Genomic DNA, 24,762 nt, shown 5'->3' with positions numbered 1-24,762 from the left:
CAGATCAGTTCTGCAGGAACTCCTGAAGCTAGGACTCTCACTGCTTATCCTAGGGCTCATTGTCTATATAGTCTGCTGTTCATTTAAGTACTGTACTAAGAGTGTAAATGAAAGTAGTAATGTTCTTATCATGCAAACCTTAGCTCTGCAACTGCCCACTGTGAATACTTGAAGACAACTGCAAAACGTTTCATTTCTCTTACCCTGGGTTCCACCCCAACTATGCTGCTTGTCAGCAGGAAGAAGCCAGATCAGTCGTCTGCCCTTTGCCATCTCATTAGCCCACACCTCAAGAATGAGGTTGGATGAAGCTGGGGCAGGTGGAGGGGATTGAAACCAGCCTTTATAAAGTTAATAAAGGGCCACGAGGTGGGAACTGTGGTAGGGGAAATATATATATAACCAGGCATTGTTCCTTAGCTTGCTTTCCTGTAATTGCTTACTACTGAGGAGTCTCATAGCTGATGGTCATACAGATTCTTAGCTTTCTTCATTGCTCCCATAGATAACATCAACCTTGTGAAACCCAAGGCTAGTTTTTGAGGTTATCATCCTGGCCCTGCATTCTGGTGAAACTACTGACCCACCATGGGTATGGGATTGGTGGCCCATACCAAGGAACTGACTCAACTGGTATTGTGACCCCCTCCCAAGAACTGACTTAGCAAAGATGACAATTTATACACCCCTGTGGGTTCTGCCCTGAACCCAGCCAATTAGCAGACCCAATTGTCTAGCCTTTTGCCTGCCAAACTATCTTTAAAAACCCTTTCTCCCAAATTTTCGGGGAGATGGATTTGAAAACTTCCTCCCATGTCCTCACATGGTGCCTGCAATATTAAACTCTTTCTCTGCTGTAACCCCTGCTGTCTCAGTGTATTGGCTTCCTCTTGAGCAGCAGGCAATGAACCTCGTCGGGCTGTAACATTTGTACGCATTAGTTGTGTGATCTAGACAGGCTACAATTTCTTTTTTTTTTCCCCTTGGAAAGCATCGCTGGGCATTTATCATATCCTAGTATTTGGGTGAAACATCTAGGATTTTAGTTAAGTGAACTTGATACACCCATTCCTTTCCTTCTTGGTTGTCAGAATCTCTGTTCCAACCCAAATGGTCTTGGGGAAGGAAATGACCTGGGTTCCCAAACAATCGCGCAGCCCGCTACTGGGCCCTAAAAGGGAGTGAAAACAAATGCGGAATTGAGTCCGGGGTTCCAGACTACCAATCCTCATAGCACAATGTTTTGTAACCGCCAGAAGAAGTAGAGACTTTTTAGATGTTCCCTAAACTGGTGGCGCCTAGATTTATGGGAAATAGAGTTCTGGGGCCGGTGGTGGGGCCTGGGAGGCTGACTTCCAGTGACCTCCTGCGCATGTGTACCTCACCCTGTGTGCGTGTTCACGCATGCGCACTGACCCGCACTGCCCTCACTTCCGGCGCGTCCCCAGGTCACCGATTGCCCTCGTTGCCAGGCTTTGGCCTCAGCTGGGCGAGATCCCCGAGCCTGCGGGGCTGAGCGCGGGGCTGTGTGGCCCCGGGTTCGCGCGAGCCGGACAGAGGTTCGAGCGGATACCGCCGAGTGCGAGCCCCGGGCCCGCGGTGCTGGGGTTCGAGGAGCCGGGCGGGTAGTGGCAGCAGTGGCGGCGAAGGGGCGGCGGGACCCGGGACCGGTCCGTCTCCATTCTCGGCGGTGCGGCCGCAGCTCTGCGGGACGGTGAGTCCCAGAGGAGGCAGATTTAGGCCTCGGGAGGGAAGCTCCGCTCGAATTTGTCCCGTAGGCCCAGATCCGGCTCCTCGGGAACAGAACGGCCTTGGTGAAGTGGAAAGGAGGCGACCTCGGGAGCAGAAGCGCGCCCGACCTGTCGGGAACCGTGGGGCAGAGGCCGCGGAGTCGCAGGAGGGGTAGGTCGTGGCTTTGCGGGCCCGGAGTGGGCAGGGCTTGGGTGAAGTCACCGCGTGCCGAGGACATCAGCATACCGGGCAGGGGAGGGTTTTGATGGCTTCCAGGAGAGAGGAGTGGTTGGGTTTGAGGGCGGGGCAGGCTGCACTGGAGTAGGCTCTCCACGGGAAGATCTGTGAGGACAGGGTTTACAGGTAGGGGGGCGTGTCACCTGCCTCAGCTGGGGACTTTTTTTTCCCCCACTCTTTCCTCCACAGCCCTAACACCCTTTCTTCCTCCTTTCACCGCACCAGATTGCAAACCTGTCTTGTGCTAAACGTCCATCGGCTCCTCTGTTCTCCCTCAGGTCTGCCCCTTGTGGAATCGTACCATACAGTGCAGGAAAAGTCAGAGATTCTCTTGCTGCCACAGTTGCTAGGGGAAGAGACTGGGCCTTAGCAGATAGGTGACTTGACCATGGTCATTGGGTTTGTTGGGAGGATTGCTCACGGTAGAGCTCAGATTTCTCTCCCAGGCCAGTCTTCTGTCCCCTGAATCCCAGATTTCTTAATAAAAGATTATGTGCAGGCTGGGCGTGGTGGCTCACGCCTGTAATCCTAACACTCTGGGAGGCCGAGGCGGGAAGATGTCTCGCAGTCAGGAGTTCGAGACCAGCCTGAGCAAGAGCGAGACCCCCGTCTCTACTAAAAATAGAAAGAAATTAGCTGGACAACTAAAAATATATAGAAAAAGTTAGCCGGGCATGGTGGCACATGCCTGTAGTCCCAGCTCCTTGGGAGGCTGAGGCAGAAGGATTGCTTAAGCCCAGGAGTTTGAGGTTGCTGTGAGCTAAGCTGATGCCACGGCACTCTAGCCGGGGCAGACTCTGTCTCCAAAAAAAGAAAAAAAAGATTATGTGCAGCGGTAACCAAGTTTAGTTAGATGACTTAAAAGCAAAACTACACTTTATACACATTAATCCCATTTTTAAGAATTCAGGTTCTCCATTTCTGTGGCTTCTTTGATTTTGAGTAATATAAAGTGACATAAGAATACGTGAGCAATATAAGGGGGATTTTTTTTTTCACATTGTATTTGATGGCAGCAAGCTATGGGTAAAAGCAGTCAATGTTTATATTCACCCATGAGAGTCTAGCTCACCTAATTACCACCTGATCATATTGGAGTCACAAAGGTACAGTGTGTGTTTCTTCTGCATCACCGTTTTAGCTCCATGTGAATGTTCACAGGGTGTTATTTTATTTCACCTTCTTTGGTGGTGGTTTTATGCAGGAGATTGCTGACTGCAGGCCAGAGTACTCATGACTTCAATCGCCTGCTTCTCCTCCCCTAGGTCCACCATCAACAGTCTCTACACGTTTCTAAATGCAGCAGAAAATGAACAAATTGCAGGTGAGTTCTCCTGTTTGTGTATGTGTTCCCCATTTAGTTTTGTAATGCATTTTAGGAAGTTTATAAGGATGCGTACTTAAAACGGGAATGCAGAAATAGGTAAGAGACATTATCATGTAAAATACAGTTAGATCAGACTGGAGAATCTTTTGTCAAGTTCATTTGTGAAGGTAGTATGATACTTAGGGTTGTTGAAGTTGAGCTGCAAACAGAGAGAACAACACTTGATGTTCTTAACAGTCATAGAAAAAGGAAAATACATTACATCATTTGCATTGACTTTAGGAAGAAATGATTTTTGTTACTTGTGGGTTTTAAAGATTTCCTAGGACCTGGAAAAATGTCTTTGTTAAAGTTGATATCATTGCGGATAGCTTTCCTAATAACAACCATTAAGTTATTGCTTCTCATGTTTTATATTAATACTTCTTGCTTATGTAAGTAGAGGGTGCTACCCAAGGAGAAATTGGTGCATCTAATTTTTCCAGGGACCAAAATATTGCGATCCGAGTAGACATATTTCCATTTTTACCCTTTAATCCTAGATTATGGGGGAATGAATAACCTGACAACAGTCCTTCAGATATTTCAGTTCTCAGTGTTTTGGGTTTGTCCTTAGCACTTTCCTGAATCTGTTAGTGAAGGTGATGAGTGATTTAATTATGGTCAAATCCAGTGAGCATTTTCTAGTCCGTCCCTCACATGACCCTTTGTCTGCCTTTGATATCTGTTAACTTCCAAACTGACATTTTCGTCCTGGAGTCTCCCTTTCTTGGTTTTTCCCATCCAAGTACTAACCAGGCCTGACCCTGCTTAGCTTCCAAGAGCAGATGAGATCGGGCATGTTCAGGGTGGTATGGCCGTAGACCCTTTCTTGGTTTTTAAAAAGGTTCGTCTATAAGTATTTTTGTATTTTTCTTTAAATGATGAGAAGTCTTTTATAAAGGGTATGGAGATAACTGACAATACTGTTTTTCTTAATATATAATATCTGATGTTCAAAGTTTCAGTTTTCTAAAATTTTTTTTGGTATATTCTTTTCTATCAGAATATAAATAGAGTTCATGTGCATTTGGATTGATAAGTCTTTTAATAGTGGTTCCTGGCCAGTTGCGGTGGCTCATGTCTGTAATCCCAGCATTTCAGGAGGCAGAGGTGGGAGCATCATTTAATGCCAGCAGTTCAAGACCAGCCTGGGCAACATAGTGAGACCCCATCTCTACAAAAAAATTTTTTTAAAAAAATTAGCCGGTTGTGGTGGCCGGCATCTGTAGTCCTAGCTACTCAGGAGGCTGAGGCGGGAGGATCACTTGAGCCCAGGAGTTCAAGGCTGCAATGAGCTATGATCACACTGCTGCACTCCAGCCTGAGAGACAGAGTAAGACCCTGTAGTTCCCCTAGTATGTCTCTTGTGTTATTTCTTTGCCATTCATTTTTTGAAGAAACTGGGTTGTTTATCCTCAGTTTACTGGTTCAGATGATGTTGCCATTGCTTTACCTTTCACACATTTTTTTTTTATTCCTGTATGCCTCGTAAAGTTGATAGTTTAATCTGGAAGTCTCATCAGATTTATGTTCAATTCTTTAGGGAAGGCTGTTGTACATAGCATTTGTCTACTTCATTCTGTAGGCACGTATTGTCTTCTTGGCTTTGTTTTTGTGAGGCTAGCCTCTATCTATTAATTGATGATTTTTGCTGTGATCCACTAATTCATTAGGGAAGGCAGAATGATGTTCTGTTAATTCTATAATTTCTTCTTCTTTTACTAGCTAGAGTACTTTTCTAAAGATAAATTTCTCCTCTCCATTTGGTTATATGGTTCATTCAGGAAAGACAATTTTCAAAATGTCAAGTAGGGTCTTGAGCAGCAGGGTTTTTGTGTTGTTGCTATTATGAGCTCATGGGTTTAACCACATTTCAAGTATTGCAGTACATTGAAGTTGAGATTCTTTGTGATGTTTAAGTGGTTCCATCTAGCCAAGGGGAATCCCTTTAAGTTGGTTTCTGAGTCCTTTTGAAACATCCCTTATATATTTGATAGGATTCTTTTTTATTCAACATTTTATTTTAAAATAATTTGAAATTGTCAGAAGAATTGCAAGGATTGTACAAAGAAATCGCATATTCCTTTTGCCCAGATACTCCAGTTGTTAACATTTTCCCACATATGCTTTATGGTTTGTGTGTGTGTATATGTGTCATATATATGTGTGTATACATACACATTTTTTTCCTGAACCATTTGAAACTGGGTGTCATATGTCATGCCCCTTTTACTCTGTGTTTTTCAGATTGTACCTTCTAAAATCAAGAATATTCTCACACATATCCATTGCACAGTACTTGAATTCAGGGAATTTAACATTGATATAATACTTTCTTCTGAACTACAGTTCATTTTCCAATTTTGCCAGTTTCCCAGTAATTTCCTTTATGGCAATTTTTTTATTTCTGGTAGCAGATTAGTCCAGATTATGAATTGTATTTAGTTTTCAAGCTTTTTAAGTCTGTTTAATATGAAATTGTTCCTTGATGCCATTATATTATTTGAAGAATTATAGGCCAATTATTTTTGAATTTAGGTTTCCCTGGTGTTTCTTCATGATTAGATTTAGATTGTGCATTTTGGGCGGAATACTAAGTGAACCTTTTAAATTTGTGGCTCAGAATAGGGTCTATCTTGGAAAAATTCCTCATACATTTGAGAAAATGGCTTGTTCTGGTCTTGTTTGGAGTGTTCTGTAAATGTTAATCATACCCAGTGGTGATTGGTTGTGCTGTTCAAGTGTACTCTGTCCTTGCTGGTTTTCTGCCTACTTGTATCAAATGAGAGAGAGGAATTGAAATCTCTTCCTGTAAATTTGCTTTTGTCTATTTCTGTTTTGAGTGATGTTGGCATGGTATATCTTATTGCATCCTTTTACTTTTAACCTATTTGCATCTTTATATTTAAAGTACATTTCTTGTAGGCAGCATATATTTGGGTCTTGCATTTTTTCTTTATTCAGTCTGACAATCTCTGCCTCTTAATTGGGGTGTTTAGCCCATTTACACGTAATATAATTATTGATATAACCAGTTAGGTTATAGTCTGTTGTCTTTGTTCTCTATTTGTCCCATCTTGCTTATTTCCTTTTTCTTCTTAGTCTTCTTTTTTTCAATTAATTATTTTTTATGATTCCATGTTATATTCTCTGTTGTAAGCTATAGTACTTTTGTTATTTTAGTAGATAGTTTAGGATTTATAGTATGCAACCTAAATCATAATCATTTATCTTCAAGTAACACACCATTTTACTTGAAGTATAACAATCTTACAATAGTATACTTCCATCTCTCCCCTCTTGGTCTTTACACTATTGTTGCATTTTACAGGTGGTATCAGTACTATAATACATTATGCACTGTTATTTTTAATTAAACAGTTATCTTTTAAAGAGATAGCTTTTACTTTTTCTTTATCAATTATATTCCTGTAATTGTTTTTTCTTTTCTAATTGGAGTTAATGAGCATTTTACCTTGTTCTTGATCTCAGTCAGAAGGTGTGTAGTGTTTCCCTGTTAAGTAATATCCTGACTTTTAGACTGAGATGACTGAGGCATAAATGTGTATGTGTGTGTGTGTGTGTGCATTTTTATATATATGTATAAACTTAACAAAGTGTATATATGTGTTTGTCATTGAGATATACATGTGTACATATGTCACATATACAAATATATATTATATATGTTACATGCATATTAGAGTATAAGTGTGTGTCTATATTTGTGTATACACATATATATTGATGTTAATGAAATGTCAGTTCCTACTTTCTTGAGGTTTTTTTTAATTAGGTATGCATTTTCAATATTGTCAGGCTTTTTCAAGTATTTTTGGAGATAAAAGGTTTTTCTTAGATGTATTTTATAATAATAGCACATTATATTAATGGATTTCCAAATATTAAACCAGTCTATATTTTTGGAATAAGTTCCATTTGGCTGTTATATTTTATCTTTTTAATCTAAAATAGTATTGAATTTTGTTTGCTTATTTTATTTTGGATATTTGCATTGATATAAGAGATATTGGTATGTAATTTTATGTTTATTGATTGATCAGTCTTTTAGCCCTTGCTACCTCCTTGCCTTCTGGACTAACCTGACCCATAAGGTTATTACTTTCTCTAGCTGATTTTATCAGCTCATTTGGCTTGCCTTTGGATAAACTTGAATGTTGTGCTTTAGTTTCTCAGCCATCAGCATAGCAGCTCTACCTCTGCTGTCACAGGGGGTCCCTGTCGTGAGACCTACACAGTTAGAGCTGTATCAGTGGTTGTGAACCCTTTGTTGATTAATCCTTTACAAAGAACAGGGAAAATGTAACGTGTTTACTGAGTGCTTCTTTTTTCTAAAGTGCAAGTTTATAGTTTTCAGTCCCCAGAAATGCTCCTCACACCAGCGCTGGCCGACCTTTCACTAAGGTTTCTCATACTCTCATGTTCCTCTTTGTTGGATTCACTTGGATCTCAATGAAGCATATTCTTGAATGTTTTAAAGAAACTATTTTCTTAGATAATAAATTGTCATGCTTTTCTGAAAATGGCTTTATAGTGTCCTTTTGCTTAAATAATAGTTTGGCTAGGTACAGGTTAAGTATCCTAAATCTGTAATCCAAAATTTGAAACTTTTTGAGCACCTGCGTGACACTTAAAGGAGATGCTTGTTGGAGCATGTTGGGTTTTGGATTTTCTGATTCGGGATGCTCAACCTGTAAGTATAACGCAAATATTCCAAAATCCAAAAAAATTCGAAATACTTCCAGGTCCCAAGCATTTTGGGTGAGGGATACTCAACCTGTGTATGGTTCTTGGTTCAAAACTAGAACGTTTTTCTTTCGAAGTCCATAGGCAGTTCATGGTTTTCTCTATCAGATGAGAAGTAGGATATGAGTTATCAGAGTAACTAGTGCAATTTTTTCTCTCTAACTTTTCAGGATTTTTTGCTTATTTTTAAAATTTTAGATACTTCATCAGGAAATTCCTAAAACTCTATATCTTTCCTCAGTATTTTTGTTTGCAAATTAGATGGCCCCTTTTGATGTGAAGGCTTATGTCATCTTCAGCTCAGGTGTCATTTTTAGTTCTATCTTTGATTATTTCTTTTTGTCCATCTTCCATGTTCTCTCTTTCTGAAAATGTTGAATCTGTCCCATCTGAATTTTATATCCCAAATTTGCTTTCATCATTTCCATTTATTATTTTCCAAGAGGCTTTCTAAATTATATCTTCTATGTTCCATTTGCTAATCAAGCTTCTTACTTGAGAATTTTTAAAAAAGCAATTCAACTATCCAGTCTTTACTTTCTAAGTATTCTACAATGGCTATTTCTTAGGAGAACACTCTCATTTTATGGAAGCAATATCCTGCTTAATTTATTCAAAAACATGAATCAATAGAAAAAAACCTAAGTTCTGTTTCCTTTATGAATTTGGTTCCATCAGTGTTGAGTTGTTCATCTTGATGTTTATCTTTTATTTATGCTGTTTTCCTCAAGTAGCCAATAGTTCTTGATTTTCTGTATGAATTTGTGAGAGAATAATTCTTAATAGCTAATGTGAATGTACTCAACTAATGAACCTGTGTAACTCCTCTTTCATTTATGAAGGGGATGGTTGCAGAGTCTGGGAGTAAATAGGGAGGGATATGTAATTAGACAGGCATCACTTCGTTTTGCATAGGTGGTGAATTGGTAAACAAGGTTAATTTGCTCAAATTGCTTTACATTGATAGTAGTTTTTTCTTTTCTTTTCTTTTGTTTTTTTTTTTGAGACAGAGTCTCACTGTGTTGCCTGCTCTAGAGTGCCGTGGCGTCAGCCTAGCTCACAGCAACCTCAAACTCCTGGGCTCAAGCAATCCTCCTGCCTCAGCCTCCCGAGTAGCTGGGACTACAGGCATGCGCCACCATGCCTGGCTAATTTTTTCTATATAGATTTTTAGGTGTCCAAATCATTTCTTTCTATTTTTAGTAGAGACAGGGGTCTCGCTCTTGCTCAGGCTGGTCTCGAACTCCTGACGTCGAGTGATCCTCCTGCCTCGGCCTCCCAGGGTGCTAGGATTACAGGCATGAGCCACTGCGCCCGACCGATAGTAGTTTTCTAAGAGTTGCCTTTAGGGGAAAACATCCATGCCCAGTATGAATAGTGTTGAATATATGTCCTGGCTGTTGTGACAGTCTTGGATTACACCTATGTTCCTGCTGTCCCATCTGGATTATCATTTGTCCCAGACGGGTTTTCTGTTTGGATAGTGAATACACAGTCACCCTAATTGTGGAGGTCTGAAGTGTCGGGTACTCTGCTGTGTTTCTGGCTGCCATGCCATAGCCAGAGGGTTCTCATCAGATTCCACATTCATGTGGCTGCTGTGCTTGCTTACAGCAGGTCCCCGCCCAAGCCGCTCAGGTCATCCTGTGGCTCGTTTCTCTGTCAGCCAGTCACTCTACTTCCCGCAGGCCCTTTGGGTGGGTTTCGAGGGCTCTGTTGGAGAGCTTGCTGTTCACTTTTGCCGCGGCACAACCTCTGCCCCTGTATAAAGTTGTGTCCTGTGGCTCTAATTTCTGTGTCTTCTACTCCACTGTGTATCTTAGGAATTTCCTCTTAAGAAATTCCTGCTATTGGGAACCTCTATATTCTGGTGCTTTTCTGAAAACGTTGTCTGTTTTTCTGTATCTTTGAATTGGACTTTTGGATTTTTGTTTGTTTTTTAGACAGGAAAACAACTGTGTATGTTTGACTTAGTCTCTTGAATTAGAATTGACCCTTATTGTCAAAAAACTGTGCTTAAGAACATGCCTTGTTGGTCTTTTTGACTTATTTTTCTGCACAAACCTCTTAAACACTGGTGCTGCTTCAGTGTCTGCCGTTGGTACTTTTTACACCTCATCAGATTTTCCCCTGCCCTCTTAATTCTGTTGAATACATAATTCATCTTTAAAAAGTTGACTGAGTCTGTGAACCCTAATCTGATAGCATAAAGTTAGAATAATTTGATGACCTTTTGTTAAACCATTCTGTACCTTGTTTACAGCACTGTAGTGACACCTTTGGGTATTCGTCCAGTCAAAAATTTATTACTGCAAGGATGAGATGTTTGAGGTAGAACTTGAAGGAAGTAAAAAACTTAGCCATGCAGATAGCCAGAGGCTGCTGGCTGTGAGCATAAAAGACACAGGCTCAAAGAGCTGAAACTGGGTTAGAGCGAGAGCAGGGGGTTGGGAAGAAGAGAGACCAGGGACCGAGTGGTGGACACTCCAACTTGAAGAGATCCAGGAGGAAGGGAGGGACTAACAGCACAGGAGACTGAAGGAAGTGACAAGGAGTAAAACATGTAAGTTTATTTACATGTATATCTCCTTGTCAGGCTGTCAGCTTTTTGAGAGCAGGAATGGTATTTTACTCATCTTACTCCCTAAAACTCAGTTCAGTCGTGATACTCAGATACTCAGTTGTGTTTTGGGTTTTTTTGTTTGTTTTTGATATATTAAAGAACTCAAAGGAAATATGTTTCCAGTATGGTTTGTTTTCCTTCCACAATCTGTAACATAACATAAAGTATATAATGTTCATGGTTAACTTTACCAGTGAGCTTGGTAAGATCTTGTCCTCACGTGCCATATTACCCACTTGCGGTTATGGTGCCATTACAGGGGCCTGTGTCATTCAAGGATGTGGCTGTGGACTTCACCCAGGAGGAGTGGCAGCAGCTGGATCCCGAAGAGAAGATAACATACAGGGATGTGATGCTGGAGAACTACAGCAATCTAGTTTCTGTGGGTGAGGATAGCTTGCTTTCTGAGTGCTTTCGCTTTAGTGATTTTATCCTTGAGTTTGAAGAAATAAATGATAAGACCATTTAATTCCTTTTGGGCACTAGGTAGAATGCTTGTATCTTTACTTCTTCATTGCAGGGTTCTAATTTTTGTAAGGTAAAAAAAAAAATGGGGCACTTTATTATACAGCCTGTAAGGCAACATCATCTTATGCTTCAGAGGCTCTAAAGCCAAGCAGCTGGTCCAAGTCCTTCTCCTTATCTCATTAACAGGGTATGATATTACCAAACCAAATGTGATCATTAAGTTGGAGCAGGGGGAAGAGCCATGGATAATAGAAGGTGAATTCTCATGTCAGACTCATCCAGGTAAGTTAACACAGTATCAAAAAATGGTCGTCGGCTGGGCATGGTGGCTTACGCCTGTAATCCTAGCACTCTGGGAGGCCGAGCGAGGTGGACGGATCATTTGAGCTCAGGAGTTCGAGACCAACCTGAGCAAGAGCGAGACCCCGTCTCTACTAAAAATAGAAAGAAATTATAGGGACATCTAAAAATATATATAGAAAAAAATTAGCCAGGCATGGTGGCGCATGCCTGTAGTCCCAGCTACTCGGGAGGCTGAGGCAGGAGGATCACTTGAGCCCAGGAGTTTGAGGTTGCTGTGAACTAGGCTGACGCCATGGCACTCTAGCCTGGGCAACAGAGTGAGACTCTGTCTCAAAAAAAAAGGTCCTCCTAGACCTTTGGGAATGATAGTCATATGTATATGTATTAAGTACCTGAAACCACACCTCCCAATACCCAAATATCATTTTCCGTCCAGCACACATAATCAGGCTCTTTTTCTCATTTTATATTTGATTTACATTGATAGGGATTTTCTGTGCTAACTGGTACAGTACTGAGGATCCAATGACTTCCTCTTTCTCTAGCATTGTCAATAACTGAACTACTCCCTTTTGTTTTGAAGCATCCAAAAGTTTGAAATAAAAATTAACTTGAATCTTTTGTGTTCATTCTTTTTATCTTCCATTTTCTGCTGTAAAAAACCTCGAATTTCTTCTATGCCCCCAATGTCATTTACCTCTCTGTAGGCATTCAGATCCCAAAACCTCATCCTCCACCTAAGCTTGTGGACTCATTCACACCTGTCGTGGCCTGCATTGTGCCCGAAACCCACCCTCCACTGGTGCGCTGATACAACACTGACTGGGCTTTCCTCTCCTTCCCAAGCGCTCGTCTATGTCTCGTCTGTCTGTTCATTCCCCTTCCCCTGTAACCGGAATGATGATCTGTCCATAGTAGACATTCAGCAACTGTTAATTTCATAAGTTAATTTTGGTTCATTCTCTTGCGTTTTCAGGAGTGTCCTCCTAGAACCTCTTTTCTACTTTTTTGGTCTTCATTGTATCCCTTCAAAGGGTTCATCTAGTCTCCATTTGTAAGGCTTTTTTTCCCCCTTGTGTTTGTGCTGCTGACATCCATAACCATATCTCTAACACCTTTAACCTATAGTCTAGTTGAATATTTTACCTGACAACTTGGAAATACCAGTGAGATAGTCTGTCTACTTCCTTCTTTCTCAGAATGTCTGATGATAAACTATGAACTTCCCAAAATCATGAATTTTGTCCACCTTCCTCAGCTCCCATTTATGAGATCGTACTAGTCTTCTTTCCATGGTTTTTGTTTTTTGTCTTCTGTGACATGCCTTACAGATTGTCTTCATATTTGTAGTTTTTTGTGACATCAGTGTCCCTCAGTATTCTCCCATACCTGGATTACAGTGATTCCTATTTGGAAATTGCAAAGTCTGTTCCTCTGAAGCATATATTTGATCTTACCACTAGCCTGACAAGATAAGCCTATGACTATTCTGTTGCTTCCTAAATGGAATTTAAATTCTTTTCCCCTCAGCCCCCCACAATATGATCCTGTATTGATCTATTAGAGTTAATACTCTTCTGTTTCCCCAAACTCTTGTTATGTTCCATTTGGTCTAGATTTCTCAATATCTTCCATTCAGATGGTCATTGTGCCTTTCTTTTGTGTGTACTTTACTTGCCCAGCTAATACATATTTTCCTTCCCTCCCTCCCTCTCTCCCTTTCATCCATTCTTTTATTTTTAAATTGTATTTAAAAAACAGATAACAAAATTTACCATATTGCCCCCTTTTTTAAGTATCCAGTTTAGGAATGTTAACTATATTCACATTGTTGTGCAGTAGATCTCTAGAACTTCATCCTTTAAATTTAAGCTTAACAGTTTAATGCCATGAAATTTCCTTCATTACTCATCCATGACTCCAGTCTTTCTCTTCCTTTAGTATCAATTCCACTTAATGATTGTTACCACAGAAAAGTGAGATGTGATTATATACTCTGAAATGTAGTTGCATATATTTGTTGATTCAGCCTTCTCTACCTGAAGTATAATCCTCCAGAGAGGAAGGACCTTTCTATTCTTCTTTGACATATAGTAAGTAGGCATTCAGTAAATTTTTTATTGATTAACTGGGGAGCTAGGTAAATGCAAGACCTTTATTATTCATCCATTGAGACATCATTTATTCTGAACTATAGATTCTGATAAAACAGATAGGGGTTAGAGTAGAACCTGTAAGTACCCATTTGATTCAGATTAAGAACTACTACTTTAATTTCTATTTGGAGAGACTCAAAGAAAATGTGAATACTTTCTAGGAGCATAGGTTTTGGTTAGGAAATAAGAACATAGCTGCATTAACTAGTTTAAAATCCAGCTTTCATATGGAAAATTTATATTCTAATGTACATTTTACAGCTTTGTGTTAAAGCTATTTTAAAATTTAAGGGGAAGAGATTCAGTAAGATGGGAAGAGATTAGATAAATGTTTTAAAGCTTCGCCTGAAGATAGGCTTTGAGTATAGTCAATGCTGGAAGTCAAATACGAGTGAAAAAGAACATGAGCACAGACTTGTGATTGGGAATAAACAAGGCATAGCCTAGGTTCCGGGAGCAGAAGATATTGTTGGAAGATTAATGCAGTGCTAGCTTGAATACATATTGTGAATCCAGGTAATGAAAAGTATTGTTAATAACTTTTCTGTGTTTTCTGTTTGTGTTTTGGTTGTTTGGGTTCAGGGATGTTGTAGATTTCTGAACAAAGTACTGTCAGTGTTGCATTGAATGTGAGTGATCCGCAGCTAACAGTAGCTGAAAGGATCCAAAAATATGTAAGATACATAAAAATAAAAGTTAATATTGTAGGGGCAGCTTTCAGAATCTAATACAAGGTTTTACACCAAATGAAACCCAGGAGAATGGGAGCTCTTATTTGTATTCAAAATCAAGTAAAAAGAGACGTGACTGGTTTTAGGAAATTTAAGTCAGCAAATTGAAAGAAAATTAATGGCTAAATTTAATGAGCATTTGCTTTGTGTTGTGAACCATTCCAAGCAGTTTACGTGTACTAATTAATTTAGTCCTTTTACAACCCTGTGATTTAGGCACTGTTATCCACAAGTCAGATGAGTGAAACTGTGTCACAGTTAAGTAACTTGCCCAAGGTCCCCCAGCCAGTAAATTGTTGGACCTAGGGTTTGAACTGATGTAACCTGCTCCAGTGTTCATGCTCTTAACCACTATGCTGTATTGTGCAAGCAGGAAAAGCAGAATTTTTGATGTCAAATAAGGTCAGTTAGTATCACAGTATCAGAACACTTCAAAGATCTGATCTTATTCTTAAGATACTTTGCCCCCTTCTGGTTTATCTTGCATTTCTTTTGGACATTTATGTGCCTGGATATCTTTTCCAGGTGAATGTGAATCCAGTTTGAGAGTTGAATCCCTGGTTGTGAGTCTGTCTCTAAACATGAAGAAATTGGAGCTTTTAGAATTTTGTTTTGGATTTATGTGCAGAATAGAAAGGCAAAGATTTTGAAAGGGTCTAGGCTAGTGGGAATGTTACCATAGTCATCTTGGTATGAAGTGATATCTTGTAGTTTAATATAAATTATAATCTCTTTCTCCCAGATACAATCCATACTTGAATATTTCCTTTGCATATACACCCTGTAATTTTTTTTTCTCTCCAATTGACCCTATTTGCTCTGAGTTCTCCCATTTTTGCCTGGATCTAGCACTCCTTTAGTGACTTTATTCTCTGCTCATAATTTCCTGGGTTTATTTCACCTTTTCTATCAGTTTTGAATATAATATTTGTAAAGTAATAAAGGTACTTGTATTTAATGTGAATTTACTCCTCCTTTTTCCACTATTGCTAGTTCTGTCCCACCCTTATCCCTTCCCCATGTCCACCTACCTCTGTGTGTGTGTGTGTGTGTGTGTGTGTGTGTATTTTGTATTAGAAATCAATGGAAAAAGAGAATTTTACATTTGTACTTATTTTTTGTGTATGTGGAGATTGGCCCTAAAGCCAGAGTCAACCTCACCACAGAGCTCTTGGGAACCATTCCATTTTCATAGCTGGCATGTTCAGATTCACAAAGTTTGTTTGATTTTATTCCTTTTTAGAAGAAGTCTGGAAAGTTGACCTGATAGAGAGAATCCAAGAAAATGAAGACAAACATTCAAGGCAATCTGTTTATATCAGTAGCAAAACCCTGACTGAAGAGAGAGAGAATACTTTTGATAAAACTTATATGGAAACAAGCCTTGTTCCTTCAAGCATAATAGCTCATAATTGTGTCTCATGTGGAAAGAATTTAGAATCCACTTCAGAATTAATTAGTAGTGATGGAAGCTATGCCACAAAAAAGCCTGATGAGTGTAATGAATGTGGGAAAACATATCATGGAGAGAAACCCTATGAATTTAATCAAAATGTGGACACCTATTCTCAAAATGAAGAAGGTGTTCTCCAGAAAATTAATATTTTGGAGAAACCCTTTGAATACAATGAATGCATGGAAGCCTTAGATAGTGAAGCTGTTTTCATTACTCACAAGAGAGCTTACATGGGGGACAAACCCTATCAGTGGAATGATTCTGGACCAGACTTCATACAGATGTCAAATTTTAACACGTACCAGAGATCACAAATGGAAATGAAGCCCTTTGAATGCAATGAATGTGGAAAATCCTTCTGTAAAAAGTCAAAATTTATTATACATCAGAGGGCTCACACAGGAGAGAAACCTTATGAATGTAACATATGTGGGAAATCCTTTAGTCAAAAGGGAACCCTCACTGTACATCGGAGATCACACTTAGAGGAGAAGCCCTATAAATGTAATGAATGTGGGAAAACCTTTTGCCAGAAGTTACACCTCACTCAGCATCTGAGAACTCATTCAGGAGAGAAACCCTATGAATGTAATGAATGTGGAAAAACCTTCTGCCAAAAGACACACCTCACCCTCCACCAGAGAAATCATTCAGGAGAGAGGCCCTATCCATGTAATGAGTGTGGGAAGTCCTTCTCCCGCAAGTCAGCTCTCAGTGACCATCAGAGAACACACACAGGGGAGAAACTTTATAAATGTAATGATTGTGGAAAATCCTACTACCGAAAGTCTACCCTTATTACACATCAAAGAACACACACAGGAGAGAAACCCTATCAATGTAGTGAATGTGGAAAATTCTTTTCCCGGGTGTCATACCTCACTATACATTATAGGAGTCATTTAGAAGAGAAACCCTATGAATGTAATGAATGTGGCAAAACCTTCAATTTAAATTCAGCCTTTATCAGACATCGGAAAGTACACACAGAAGGGAAACCCCATCAATGTAGTGAATGTGGAAAGTTCTCTGAATTGTCATATCTCAGTGACCATCATGCAACTCATTTAGGAGAGAAACCCTATGAATGTAATGAATGTGGAAAAACCTTCCTTGTAAGTTCGGCCTTTGATGGGCACCAGTCACTTCCAAAAGGGGAGAAATCCTATGAATGTAATATATGTGGAAAATTATTCTCTGAGTTGTCATACTACACTGAACATTATAGAAGTCATTCAGAAGAGAAACCCTATGGGTGTAATGAATGTGGGAAAACCTTCTCCCATAATTCATCCCTATTTAGACATCAAAGAGTACACACAGGTGAGAAACCCTATGAATGTTATGAATGTGGGAAATTCTTCTCTCAGAAGTCATATCTCACTATACATCATCGAATTCATTCAGGAGAGAAACCTTATGAATGTAGTAAATGTGGAAAAGTCTTCTCTCGTATGTCAAACCTCACTGTACACTATAGAAGCCATTCAGGAGAGAAACCCTATGAATGTAATGAATGTGGGAAAGTCTTTTCTCAGAAATCATACCTCACCGTACATTATAGAACTCATTCAGGAGAGAAACCTTATGAATGTAATGAGTGTGGGAAAAAATTCCACCACAGATCAGCCTTCAATAGCCATCAGAGAATTCATAGAAGAGGAAACATGAATGTACTTGATGTAGGAAATCTCTGAAGTCAAATCTCAATTTTTAGAAAATCTTTTGAATATAATGAATATGGGAAATCCACTAGGGAATCAAATGTAATTGTTCATCTGAGGGTTCATGTTCCTGAATAGAGAAAAGCATTTAGGCATTAGATCCATTTTAATTTGAATTTTCACAGAGAAGACTCCCCAAGAATGCAGCAAGAAGCAAAGCCTTCGGCAAGACTGTATAACTCATTGGACACAAGATAATTTATGCAGGAGTGAAATTTTATAAATATTTAATATTTATTTTGGATTCAAATTGTATTTATATATCAGGGAATCATACTAAGGAGAAATCTGTCAATATGATGAATGTGGAGAATATATAATCTTGGAATTATACTAAAAGCCATATTTCTGATGTAAAATCAGATGTTTATAGGAAAGACATTAGAAGCTAACAGCTCTGAATAAGCCTTCATTATATAAAATGAAGTTATGGAATCATCAGGAGCTGATCATGAGGACAGTAGTGTTAATTAAGTATATGGCAGTTCCTATCATGTTTTTAAAATTCAGTCTAATGGTAATTCTATGCAAGTTTGGATTTGAATAATTTGTGAAAAGGCAGTATTCTTATTTGACTATTAGGATGGCAAAATGTATTAACACAGGATACATTGTTGGTGAAATAATATTTGATAGGTATAAGAGTGAAATGTATAATTTTCTATTCTGTAGAGGAATTTACAAATGGGTTTTTAATGACTGCCTCATCAGTAGAGGAGACAGTGGATTTTGTAAAGTTTTCAACTGCACTTGAGCAAAAAAAATTTTTTAAAAACTATTTTGATAAACTATACGTATGTACATAATTTGGAATCGTTTAACTCTATTTCAGTGAAAGAACAAGCATACTACTGCTCATCCTCTCTAAAATATCTCCAACTCTCATACCACTCTTTTTAATCCATAGGTTTGAGTGTGCAGAGTGCCAATACTATATAATTCAGAAATTTTATCTGAATTTTTATTTCATATAAATACAGTGTAATTATTTTGTGCATTGCCCCTTATTCTCAGTATTTTGGAACAAATTAATAGAAGTTTCTAGCAGACAGTTTTTGGTCAATTAAAGTCCTTTCTCCATTCCTTGCTGGAAAAGTTTGGGTACCTAGCATTTCTTCACATGACACAGAGGGTAAATCCTGATTAGTATAAACCAATAGTGATAATTTCATTCTGATGAATTGTGTATAGTGGTTGTATGACCCAATCCTGGGTAAACAAAATGGAGATGGGTTCTGGGAAAAGGATAAAATGGTGATCAAATGGATCTTCCAGGTATGCAAGGGTGGTTTAATATTAAAAAGTCAATTGTTGTTATACATCATGTGAAGGAAAGTAATCTGGTATGCAGGAAATTCATGTGGTAAAATTAATATGCATTTATGATCTTAGCAAACTTTGAATAGAAAGGAACTTCCTTAATTGGACAAAGAGTAACTTAAACTACAACAAGCAGCATGCTTAATGGTAAAATAGTGAAAGTTTTCTCAAAAAGTAAAAAACAAAACAATGATATCTGCTGTCAGTAATTTTATTCAGCTTTATACAGAAGGACCTAGCCAGGAAAGTAAGGCAAGAAAAAGAAACAAAAGGCATAAGTATTGGAAAAGAAGTAAAGGTTTTATTTGCAGGTAACATAACTTTGTACATAGGATATTCTGAGGAATATACAGATAATTAGAATTAGTAAATTTAGCATACAAGGTTATTATGCAAAAATTATTTTTAATACACCAGCAAAAAGCATAGGAAGTGAAATTTTTAAAAGCAGTACCACTTATAAAAATCCTCAAGTGCCTAGGTGAAAAATGTCTAACATTTTCAAGAACTGTATCCAGAAAAAAAACTACAAAACAGAGGGATGTGTCTTGTTCATGGGATTCCAGGATGTTATAAAAAGATGTCTGTTTTCCCTAACTTAATTCATATAGTCAAATTTAAAAATCCTAGCAAGTTCTTTTATGGAAATTAACAAGCTGATTCTAAAGTTCATTGGAACATTCAAAAGGCTAATAATAGTCAAGGCTATTTTGCATAATAGGGCTGGAGGATTATATTGTCCTAAATATCAAGACCTGTTATAAAGCTATAGAAATTATGAAGATGTGGTTTTGGCATAAGATTTAAAAAAATGAAAACTTGCTAATTTGAATATACTAGGTTTAAGAATTTTTATTTATCAGAAAGACACCATTAAGAAAATGAATAGGAAGCCACAGGAGGGGAGAAGATATTTGCAATTCATACATGTGACAACAGGCTTGAGTAAGAAAAAAAGTTAGTAAACTTTTTCATAAGAGGGCAGATAGTAAATCTTGGGCTTTGTCACAGTGCTCAACTTTGCTATTGTAGTGTGAATGCAGCCATAAGCAATACATAAACAAATGAGCATGGCTGTTTCCCAGTGAAACTTTATTCATAAACATAGATGGCAGTGTGGATTTGGTCTATAGCTCATAGTTTTCTGGCTCCTGTGTATCTAGAATATATAAAGAGCACCTGCAAATCAAGGCGGGGGAAAAATGGAAAAGACAAAACGCTTGGCCCATCAGCTTAACAAAACAGATATCCAGATGGCCAATAAACATTAAAAGGTGTATTACCTTTATCAGTAATCAAGGAGGTGCAAATTTGAAACACCATGTAGTACTATTAATACTACCCACCCACTGAAATGATTAAAATGAAAAGCAGGAAGAAACATCAAGTTTTGCAAAGATGTAAGCATCAGAACCTCTTTACTACTGGGGGAATTGCCAATTGACAAAGCTATTTTGGAAAGCTGGCACTTATAGCCAAGCATGTGTATACCCATGTACCCAAACCTAGCAGAAACACACAGTATGTCTATCAAAGGACATGCACTAGAATAGTCATAGTGTAAAACTGCAAAAAACAGAACTATGTTATGGCATATATGCAGTAGAATCAATAGACTTAAGGGGTTTATTTCCACAGTAAAATACTATAAAGCAATGAGAATGAATGATCTGTAAGTCCATGCAATAATGTAACTGACTTTCACAAACAGTGCTAAATGAAGGAATCCAGACATGAAAGCAAACATAGCGTGTGATTCCATCTATGTACAGCATAAAGACAGGCAAAACTTCTCTACTACACAGTTAGAAATCAGGATACGGGTTAGCTTTGACCAAGGCTGAAAAGGGGTATTTATCTGGTGCTGGAAATAATGTTTCTAAATCTGGGTGCTGAATATCTGAGTGTGTTCTGAGCTGTGTGCTTAAGTGTATTTTTCTGCATGTGTATTATACTTTCCATAAACATTTTCTAAAACCACAAATGGCTAACATTGTGTTGCTCAGCACTTTTTCATCATATTTTTCTAGATGTATGTGAATATGCTGCATAACAGGAATCGAATGGTAGATTTTGCAGAATTCTGTACAGGAAATGCATACTCTTTATAGTAGTTTCAATGGCAACTGCTAAGATTTCCTACACTGTGTCCTTAAAGCTTAGCATAATGTATATTTTAAATAAAATATTTGGAAAGGTTAAAGGGTCATTACGTACTTTGTCATCCTACACTTTTGCATATATAAATGGGTGTGAACTGCCTCTTCAATAAAAAAGCAAATGCATAACATTTCATGATTTCTCTGACATTGTTTTTCACATTTTGGAATTTGGGATGATTTGGTGAAAAATTATATTAAAATTTTTTCAGCTAACCCTCTCAGCAAACATAAGATACACAGTTGTTAACAGCACAAGTGTGAGTGAAGAAACAGGTGACAAGAACTTTGCAGTGTAAAAAATAGAAGCGCTTTGGGTGGATGCCTGCTGGGATCCACCACAGCAGGGACTACATATGACACCTGATGGTGTGGACATTACCTGCCTTTTGTTTCACGTTTCTCATAGGGGATTAAAACTTGAGGTGTGAACAGATTACTGATGCTTTGCATACCGAAGGAGGAGGAAGACTGTGGGACTTGGAGGTGTGATTCCCCCACATGGGCAAATGTCACTCTCAGTCCATTGGGTGTAACCACTACAAGTGAGGCTGTGGCTGTGCCTTCAATACCACGGAAAGCAGCTCGCTTCATCAGGGGACGTTACTACTGCTTGACTTGGGGTCAGTTAACTCTTCAGTTTTGTCTCTAAAATATGTTAAAAGATATTAATGCAAGAAAACTACTTGAGGCCAAAAATTCACCCACTGTTACTTATTCTATCTCAAATTATGTCCCAATATGGAGAAACTAAGCTCTTTAAAGAGGGGACGTCTGTGACATACAGCACAATAGTGTTACGGTGTGCCCCAACTTTAATTGTGTGAGGGCCACAAGCCAGATGTAATTTTCCCCCCTAATTGCCACATAGGTAATTGTGTCAAAAAATAAATTCCCCTTCACATTAAAGGAAGAAATTTGGTTTCTGTCAAATTGGTGAACTCCCATTGAATTGCTGGCTTGTGAGCAAAGAGCGTGGAGTGAAAGTAATGTTTAAAATCCTCTGAAGGAAGGTAGGACAGTTGTGGTCTCTTTGGAGGAAGATGTGGCAAGATGTGACAATGAAGACACTCGTGCAAATACGGCATCTGTGCAAAATATCCAACGTGAATTCTTTTCTCCACACATTACCCAAGTCAATTCATCCCCTGACCTGATGACACAGTGGGACAGGGACACAAGCACTTAGTAATCAGCACTACCTGAATCAGCAGAGCCTGGCTGGAGTGAGGGCCAGGTGGAGCGAGCACAGGTAGGGTAATTAGCTGGAGTGCTTCCTCCTCGCTCCAAAAGCTAAGCTTTTACGACAACGGAAGAAATTTGACATGTCTCTGATGATTTTTAAAACGGGGGTGGGAAATCCCTTTGTAGTTGGATTGTGGATACTTGTCCGGAGAGGGGTTGGTAGATTTAGCTCATCCGTCCCAGACTGTGCTGCTGTGTGTCTGTTCTGGGCTGTGTATGTTCTCCATAAACCCATTCTAGAAGCAGAAATGGGACTGACCCTCTGCCATGCCAGGAAATAGAAATGTGACTGGCTTTTCTTCCAGTCAACACTGCAGGACCTCCCTGGAGAAAATGAGTTCAGATATGAGTCAACAGGTGCAGGACAGTGATAAGCTGACCCCTATGATTGCCGAGGTTACTGTCTGGAGAAATGTTCCAGGCCTCATTGCCAGGAAGGGGGACCCAGACAGAGCTGGGTGGTCTCCCTGACATGAGACAGCTGAGCATCCAGGAAGTCCAAGAAGGCTGGAAATCGCAGGGCAGTGCTGAATGGGAGAGAGCTGCACAGAGCTTCAGAGACCTGCTATGGATTCCAGAACCTACCTGAGGCCATGGAAATAACTACCAAAAAGAGGCACGAAAGACTTTATCAAACACACACAGGCTAGGAATAGCCTTTCTCACAGAGTGGGAGAATCTCACAGTACAGGAGGTACTGGGTCCAATATTCAGAAGATGTTGATTCTCCAGACTAAAGGCCACTCTGGCCTGCCTAGAAAGCTTGGCTCTTCTACGTTTTTTCTCCTCAGTTCTGCTAAGTGAAAACACCTTATCAATGGGTATTTGAATACTCGCCTTCCTTCTATCCTACTAGAAACAAACAAAGGAAAACACAAAAAGAAAAAGAAAGGAAATAAAGAAACCAGACAGACAGGCCTGCTGGGTATAGAAGCTCCACCCCCAAAACTCCTTGCTGGTCATTTTAATAAGGTCTGCATTCTGCTCTGTCTTCAACCCACATATGTTAATCTTGGGGGTTTTTTGGGTTTTCTTGGGGGGGAGCAGTTAAGAAATATTTATTTCAGCTAACACAGCTATGTTTTCATCAGTTCAGGAGAATAGAAGGTCAAAGGTCACTAATGGAGAGTGCCACCAGAGCCTAAGGTAGCTCACCAGCTGCTGACACCTCTAGAGATTGTATAAATGCAGTGTTCTTGGGTCGCAAAATAAGCAAAGAATGCTTTGATTCAAAGTCCTTTGCATTTGGAATCATGGAAGGCCCTGGAACTAGTTAAGCTTCTAGGATGATCAGTGAGGATCTGAGAACCATTTGCACCGCAGTTGTTTCAGATGTGCCAGCCATCCGAACTGAAGATGCTTTTACAAATGCAGAAGAGCATACTCAGGGGCCCTCTGTAAGGAAAAAAAAAAAAATCCGCGGATAACATGTGAGGATCCTGATTAGCAAAGTTCCGTGTTACAGAATACGGAGAGTGTTTAGTGGGGTAACACTGCAATGTTAACTGTTCCTCATATTTTTCTCTTTTTCCCCAACTAGGAGACTGATGTTATTTGACACAGCAGAATGTATGTTTATTAGTCACGGCTTTTATATTCTGTATGTTTCACGTTTGACCTCTGGGGCTTGGCTGACCCCGGAGGGACCGCCCCTCCCAGGCTTGGCCAATTCCTGGGGACAGTGAAGGACTCACTTTCCAGTGACAGCCTTTCCAGCAACATTGTTAACCGTGGAAAGCATCTCCGAACTAAAACTGGTTTTAAAAAATGAGTCTGAGGTGTTGCTTATCCCCCCGGACTTCGCAGACAAAGGGTTGGCACTTGGAACTACGTGTCCCTAAACGTGGCCTTATGGGGAGTAGTACTGAGAGGGGGAAAGGGAGATCAGTGGGGGAGGAAAAGAGTAAAAAAAAGAGAGCTGTGAATTACAAGGCCTAAAACTTCAGCTCCTTGCTTTAGAAATCTTCCCTCCCGCTGCCCTACCCATCCCAGAGATCAGAAAACTCAGGAAGGGCTAAAGGCCAGAGTGACAAGCGACAACTATAAGGATTTTGAACAATGGGGCACAAGAAAAGGCTGCGAAGAGAAATGAGATGGAAGAAAGATGGATGCTGACAGTGGTCCCTGGCGCACCGCGGGGACCCCGACTTGGGGGCGGGTGTCGGAAAGCTGGAGGAGCCCGCAGCTGGCGGAGGACGGCCGGGCAGGCCCAGGTGCGGCAGCCAAGGCGCAAGGGTCCCGGCGAGCAGCAGGCGGGGCAAGCCAGCCCGGCGCCCAGAGGCCTCCCTGCCAGAAGGAGGTCGTGCGTGAGCTGCAGGGGGTCCTCCCCGCTCCGATTCCAACTCCCCCTCCCCCGAGCCGGGCCTCAGAACTTGCTACCTGGGTCACGTCGAAGACTGTCCCATCGACCGCGAGCAGGATGCGCGGGGTGCAGGACCCGTCGTGCAGGCGCAGCTCCTCCGAGCTCAAGGCC

The 24,762-nt window shown here is 39.9% G+C and overlaps 1 protein-coding gene across 1 annotated transcript; it reads left to right on the top strand.

The window, feature by feature from the left end:
- Positions 1 to 1,445: 1,445 nt before the first annotated feature.
- On the top strand, positions 1,446 to 21,190 carry RBAK (RB associated KRAB zinc finger). Its single transcript, XM_045541261.1, has 6 exons — positions 1,446 to 1,559; positions 1,779 to 1,902; positions 3,234 to 3,292; positions 10,987 to 11,113; positions 11,382 to 11,477; positions 15,629 to 21,190. The coding sequence occupies exons 3-6, from the start codon at positions 3,266 to 3,268 to the stop codon at positions 17,536 to 17,538; spliced, it is 2,160 nt and encodes a 719-aa protein (XP_045397217.1). The 5' UTR covers positions 1,446 to 1,559; positions 1,779 to 1,902; positions 3,234 to 3,265; the 3' UTR covers positions 17,539 to 21,190.
- Positions 21,191 to 24,762: the final 3,572 nt, after the last annotated feature.

This window comes from Lemur catta, chromosome 2, assembly GCF_020740605.2.
Source record: "Lemur catta isolate mLemCat1 chromosome 2, mLemCat1.pri, whole genome shotgun sequence".
Classification (NCBI taxonomy): domain Eukaryota; kingdom Metazoa; phylum Chordata; class Mammalia; order Primates; family Lemuridae; genus Lemur; species Lemur catta.
Note: the sequence above shows the minus strand (reverse complement) of the source record. Positions and strands in the feature narration are given on the sequence as shown.

Bases quoted from the DNA above. Each gene is read 5' to 3' on its own strand.
- RBAK (XM_045541261.1), top strand. From the start codon at position 3,266: ATGCAGCAGAAAATGAACAAATTGCAG. The intron at 11,114-11,381 runs GTGAGGATAGCT...TCTCATTAACAG, and splicing joins CAGCAATCTAGTTTCTGTGG to GGTATGATATTACCAAACCA. The intron at 11,478-15,628 runs GTAAGTTAACAC...ATTCCTTTTTAG, and splicing joins CTCATGTCAGACTCATCCAG to AAGAAGTCTGGAAAGTTGAC.